General features: G+C 41.2%; 1 protein-coding gene across 1 annotated transcript in view; it reads right to left on the reverse strand.

Moving 5' to 3' along the window:
• Positions 1-6,085, reverse strand: part of LOC104169500 (decorin-like) — a gene marked incomplete at its 3' end in the record, with an annotated part of 17,371 nt that extends 11,286 nt beyond the window's left edge. The window contains exon 1 of the mRNA XM_009710429.1: positions 5,881-6,085. Within this exon, the coding sequence (XP_009708731.1) occupies positions 5,881-6,085 (205 nt within the window). The remainder of the gene's footprint in view (positions 1-5,880) is intronic.
• Positions 6,086-6,612: the final 527 nt, after the last annotated feature.

Raw genomic sequence — 6,612 nt, forward strand, 5'->3', positions numbered from 1 at the left:
CTTTCTTAAATGGCATTTCCTAGTCTAAAGCAAGCAAACAAATCTGAAAAAGAAAAAAAAAAAAGAAAACACACAGATGTATTTAGAGTGGACTAATTTTCGCCTAGAATCATGTTTATCAACTGGAATGGGAACATCAGCAATTCAGGTTGCGATGCAACAAGGCCTGTCTTTTACTGTTACACTGGCAAAAGCTAATGACTTCTTGTTAATATACGGCAGTCTACATCCAGGCCAATATATATTTTTTTTCTTGACCACTTTCCAAGAGTGTTTTCTAATTATTGGGTTCTTGACTTAATAATTTTTCAGGATGTACTGAGTACAGGGCTTTAATTCATGCTTTCTTTAAGTTCCAAGGCATCCCAAAAAATTGTATCTAAGCAGAATATATACAAAAATGTTAACAATCCATGAGAAATCTATTACAAAGTAATGCTGGTAACCCAGGTTTATTTTTTCCGTGCTTTAATTTTATCACGCACAACTCCATTAATCTGAAAGTAAGTTGTATAGCCTCGAGTGGTCATTGAGGTCCTGTGTGGGCAGTTTAATTCTCCAAGAGTGGTATATCCTTTCTGTCACTGACATACACCTTAGATAGGATGAACTGCCCCATGGGGAGCCCAGATGACTCCTAGGTAGCTAACATCACCTGACATCACTCCTGTAATACAGATAATACCTGTAATACTTCATATAGCCCCTCCAGTCTGATCTTCAACATGTTGGAGTATTACAATTCAGCCAGTTAGCACGTGGAAAGCCAATGACTTGTGTTTGATGACAGCATAAGTTATGTTTGGCTAAAGAGGTAGCTAACATCACCTGACATCACTCCTGTAAATACTTGTAATACTTCATACAGCCCCTCCAGTCTGATCTTCAACATGTTGGAGTATTACAATTCAGCCAGTTAGCACGTGGAAAGCCCAATGACTTGTGTTTGATGACAGCATAAGTTATGTTTGGCTAAAGACTGTTGTCCAAAAAGGCATTTAGTTTTAGGGCAGTGGTACTGTGATGCAGAGGGTACTCTCAGTATAACTGACAATATACGTTCCCAGATTTCATGGTTCCATTTTTATTGATAATATTTTTATTAAATGGTCCAGTTCCATGAAGTCAGGAAATTTAATAAGTCATAGCTTCTATTAAACATAAAAGGAATAAGTCTCTAGTGCTTCTTGTTAGAAGGAAAAAATGCATAAAACATGGAATAACTTGTCCTAAAGGCTCAGCAATTACAATGTAAATTAACAACAACTTTTTCGTTTAAAAATTATATTTATTAATGTCTGGCCATTTAAGGATCCATGCTTTCATTTATTATGTCTTTAGAAACCTGTAAGATTTTGAGCTTAACATTTAGCTTTAAAAATTATGTTTTTGACAGGTTGGTAAACATTCAAATAATGGCAGGGATTCTAAAGCTAAGTACACAATAGGAAGTAATTCTATCTGTTTCCTTGAACTCATAAAATAACTGAGACTGATCACCAATGAGGTACGAATTATTTTTCTTTAAAAAGATTCTGTGTTGACAACAGAAGTTCAAATCAAGGTACATCCCAAAGGAAATAATTTCCTTGATAATGAGAGATGAGGTTCCCAAATGGAGTCACGATCAGAAAATGAGTGTTCAGATGTTTATGGAAGATTTTATAGAATGAGATAAATCATCTTTTGTAAACAAATGAATTAGCTGCTGTCGTGTTTCCATGGTTCAGGTGTTGAAGAGTCATCAGTTAATACAGTTTAGACACTGTATGTGTTCAGATCAGCTACCTCATGTTACCGGATCCCTGGAATAATGCTTTACATATCTGTGAGCTTTTCACCTACTGATCTCAAAGTGCTTTTCAAACACACACTACACTGCCCAACTGAGCTTTAATATACCCTTCTTTACTTCACAGCTGGAGAAACTCTGCATTTCTGAGCTGTAAGTAAAATTCCAGTTTAAGTTGTAACACTGCTTGAACTTTAATTACTGACATCCATCTCACACACCTTTTGGAGACCACAAAACCTCCATGGATGCTCATGACAAGAGGGCTGGAGGGACCCCTCTACATCCTGTGAAGTCTCCAAGGAAGGCGATCTCATTGCATCCTGCAGAACACAGACACTGCTCACTTCATAAGGGGCTGCCAGACTTATCTGAAGGTGAAATAAAGTTCTGACCACCACCTCCAAACACACTTACAGAGCATTCTGCATCTGCTGCAGGGCTGAGTAATCACACATGTGTCCTCCTGTCTACCAGACACTCTGGGAGGAACCTTTTCTTGAAACTCCCTTTGGGAGGATGAGACTTTAAATGGAACGGTTAATCCTTGCCATGACTTTTACGAAGCATGCTTGCCTGGCCAACTGACTGCACATCTTCCCTGTATTTGTTGTTTTAAAACATGAAGAGCCACCTCTGACCAGCTATATCAGCTACTCCCCACCTGTAGTGTCTGCTAATAAGGAAGATGTTTGTGATTTCTATGGAAAGTCTGGCTATAGCATAGTAATGCCTTATACTGAGGCATAATTAACAAGTGAACCTGTGGCTCCCTTTTAACAACAGGAGGCAGGTTCAGAAAAGGCAGCGCTTTTATAAAGATATTGCAGTGGTCTGCCTTGATGAAATCCCTGAGCCTGTTGCACAAAGGTAATACGTCTCATATAAGGTAGGCACACGGGGCTCTGCTCTTGATCTGTCAGTAACTGCAGCCCAGAGAAAATTCTTCTTCAGGGTGTGAGAAGACAGCGTTCTCCTTCCTGCTAACTCAGCTCTTGGCTTGGAGGCAAAATAAATTAATTTGGAGGTATGTGCTTAGGAAGATGTGACTGAAGCTTAAAAGCAGAGGAATGCAAAAATTCAGCTGACAAGAGTGTAATTGGACCACTGGGCATTTTTTTCACTGTTTTTATTGAATTTGGACCTTTTTTTTTTTGGTTATTATTATTATTCCCATCCAGTGCTCATGAGACAAGGGGCAAACCTGGTCTCTGGACCTTGGATGTGATAGTAACCCTGTGGTTTAATCACATAACTCTGTGTCAGATAGTTGGTTTTTTTCCTTACAAAGCAAGAATTTACAAATAACAAATACCCCTTTGGGCACAAAAAAAAGCATGCTGAGGAAGAGGAGACCTCTCCATAAGTAGCCTACATTAGGGTGCTCCAGCTGCCCTGCTCTGACATGCCCCGTGCACCCAGGGGCTTGTGGCTGCAAAGACCCCTCCTTCCACGCCGGAGACTGAATGGAAGAAAGGATGCTTATCCAGATTTCAACTTTCCTTTGTGGGACTCGTGCACCCAGGGGCTCGTGGCTGCAAAGACCCCTCCTTCCACGCTGGAGACTGAATGGAAGAAAGGATGCTGATCCAGATTTCAACTTTCCTTTGTGGGACTTAATTTAGTAAGCTCTTAATATATCCCTGGGAGGAGTCTTCTTATTGCCTGCAGTTTTTCTTCAATTAGTGCCCATGGGACTAGATGACTAAATTTGATAATTTTGGGGGAAGGAGGTAGCTAATTTGGTTGGGTTGGAAACGCCCAGAGCTGAAGGGAGAGGCGGGCCAGGAGCGGTGGTTAGCAAGGAGGTGGAACTGTTATTGCTGCCTTCATGACTCCTATGTGCACATTGTCTTCCTCATCACTGTGCCCTGAGCACCCTTCATCCCACAGCCCAGGAGCATGCTAGGTCATCCTGGCAGGACCTTCCCAGTTGGCAAAAAAATGTTGAGTTTTTGGGGGCCAGCTCCTGGCTTTCCTCAAGTCAGTAGCTAAGTTTGACCTTGTTTGAGACTGAGTCACATCAAAACGGATTCAAGGAGAAGAGAGGACAGCGGAGGGCAGATTTGCCTGCGGGCAGGCAGCACACACAGCTGTCCCATCTTGTCCCTGCTCACAGGGGCGGCCATCAGGCCTGCGCTCTGGTGAGCCTCCCGCCTGGGCCTCCACCCACCGGGGGCTGTGGTAACCACTTGTGACAAGGATGGATGAAACTTAATGCCAAGGCTGAGGAACTCTGAACGATTGTTACTTCCTTGAGTTCAGCCAGGGAAATATTATTTATTTTTCAGGGCTGTGTATTCTAAGCCCAGGGATATCTCTGAGTCCAGTGGCTGGATGTTATTAGCCCAGTCATTTCAAAAGCAGTCTTTTCATTGCAGTATCTGCAGCATGTGGGTTTAAACCAAGCTCAAAACATCTCTCTTTCTTATCAACCCTCTCAAATTTATCTGGGAAACACAGACCTGGGGCTTTAATTGCTGTATTTCTGAGTCTCCTTGTCAGTATGGGTCTCTATTAACCCAGAAGCATCTGTATGCAGTGGAATGTGGGGCAACCCTTTGGCAACCATGTGTGTGTGAAGGAGAACTGAATGAACATGGGAGCAAGTACAGCAACAAAGAATCCCTGTATGAATATCTCTACTTTTTTACCAATTGAAAGATCCTTACGTTCTGCAGAATTGAAGCAGACTGGGGACAAGTTCCCAAAATAACTTGAATTCCATCAGTATTAACCAGTGTAACAACAATAAAACCCAAGATCTTCATGGCATGTGGGTCAATCTCCTCCCCACGCCATGTTTGCTACTATCTGGCACCTAAATGGTAAAAAAAAGACAATACCTTTCAAGAGGGACAGTACTGTGAAAGCTTTATGAATGTATGGCTAGGTTAGTCCATGCTCATTTGTGCAACTTGGCTTGCATTGTTCGCTGGGTCTTTGCCAAACATATCTGTTGCGTAATTATGTGGCTTGCTTTAATAAATTCACAGAAGTTTCTAGGGATGTAACTAATGTTTCCTCCTCCTTTCTGTAATTGTACGACACCCACCACAATGAGACCCAGGTCCTAATTAGTGGATTTGTGCCATGATTTACAGTAATTATCAAAGCCAATGCTACAACATAGCAAAATAGAAACACCCAACCATACATTTAAACAGCTGAGAGAAGACTTTTTTTAAAAAATAAACTCTATAAAATCATAAGAGAAGTTATTTCTCTGTCCACTGAATAAATTGTCTAATTTCCTTCTGAGCAGAATCAACTTTAATTGATTTTCTGCACTGCACACTGACTTAGACTGAATAATACTAGCTTAAACCAAGAGCAGTCTCACTGAAGATAACTTCATTACTTGAGATTTCTGCATGGGAAAGTCAAATACAGTGATGGCAGGCATGGCTTTGCATCCTGTTGGTATGACTGTGCAGACAAGCCCTTGTACGTGAGGGAGTAAGGGGAGTTTGTGAGAAAGGTTCTCATGGTGTCAGCTTGAACAGTGTCTAAGACAGACATTTAATAAGGAGCTCCAAACTGTGTCCATTGTTTTGGAGAGTTTCCAAGCTCTTTCCTCCAAAGGGCTGGTTCCAGCATATATGATTCAGGGTTGGTTATTCCATGCTCATGTATTCCAATGGAAATGGGATGATTTCTGCGTTGATGTACTAGACAGCATGATTAAGGGTGTTGGAGCTTGGACCATGCAATTTAGAACCTTTCAAAATGTTTCCATCTCCACATCTGACCTCACTGAATTTATTTAATACGCATTTGAAGGAATAGGCTTGAAAAGTTATTTTCTCTGCACAGAAATCTGTGGCTTTTCAGAGAACAAATTAAATGTACATACACAAAATATACATTAAAAAATCAAACATTCTTCATGATCACAACAAATGTCCATCTTGCCAGGGCTTTATGACCTACCTCCTATAGTACATTCTAGTTAATAGTAGCTGTAGCGTATTTCTTTGACAAAAACCCAGTTACGGAGTGGCAGTGTGTAGCAGTCTCACCATCTCCACTGCAAACCCATGGCTAGAATGTAAGTATATACCCTATGAAGATACTCTTGGGCTTACCTAGGTCAGAGCACTGCACCACACGAAGATGGCACTGGCAGCGGAAGGGGCACACTGGTCCAAATCCAGATATGACGGGATCGTCTGTTGGAGGCATATCAGCCGATCCTTCATCCTCCAGCATAAAGTCAAAGAGGCCTTGCTGGTGGAATGGCTTGGCCAAGCATGCTGGCAGCAGTAGGACGAAGAGAAGAGCCAGCCTCATGGCTTAGTTCATCTACTCCAGGCAGAACCTGGGGATCAAAGCAGGAGATTTATGTCAAAAGCAGCAGTTTCCCATAGCTGCACAGTTAAGAGGTCCAGCATATCCACCAATTGCATAACTGTTCCTTTCAATAAATGAAAACTGAATTGTGAAAATAGGACAGTTATGTGATAGGAGTCTAGTAACTGCTTGTCAATAAGCTTTGTTGTTTTTTTTTTACAGAACAGTTTAAAGGCAACTGTAAACACATCTGCTTGCATATTTGGAGTAATATTTATTAGGAACAGGCAGCACTGTCAACTTTGTTATGCAAAACAGTCAAAACAATAAGCCACATTTTCCATGTTCCTGTTTTCTGCCAACGTAACAGTCTATTTGATTTCATTAGCATTTGTTTCATAGCAATGAGTTTGTCCTCTAGGGACGAACCTGAGGTTCCCAAACTCACTGTAATGCAGTATTTCATGTCTTGAGAAATATTTTTTTAAAGTGCCAGCTTGCTGTGTGTTTTAAATTATAGCCTAGTA

The sequence above is a fragment of the Cariama cristata genome, unplaced genomic scaffold (assembly GCF_000690535.1).
Source record: "Cariama cristata isolate BGI_N322 unplaced genomic scaffold, ASM69053v1 scaffold17651, whole genome shotgun sequence".
NCBI lineage: Eukaryota > Metazoa > Chordata > Aves > Cariamiformes > Cariamidae > Cariama > Cariama cristata.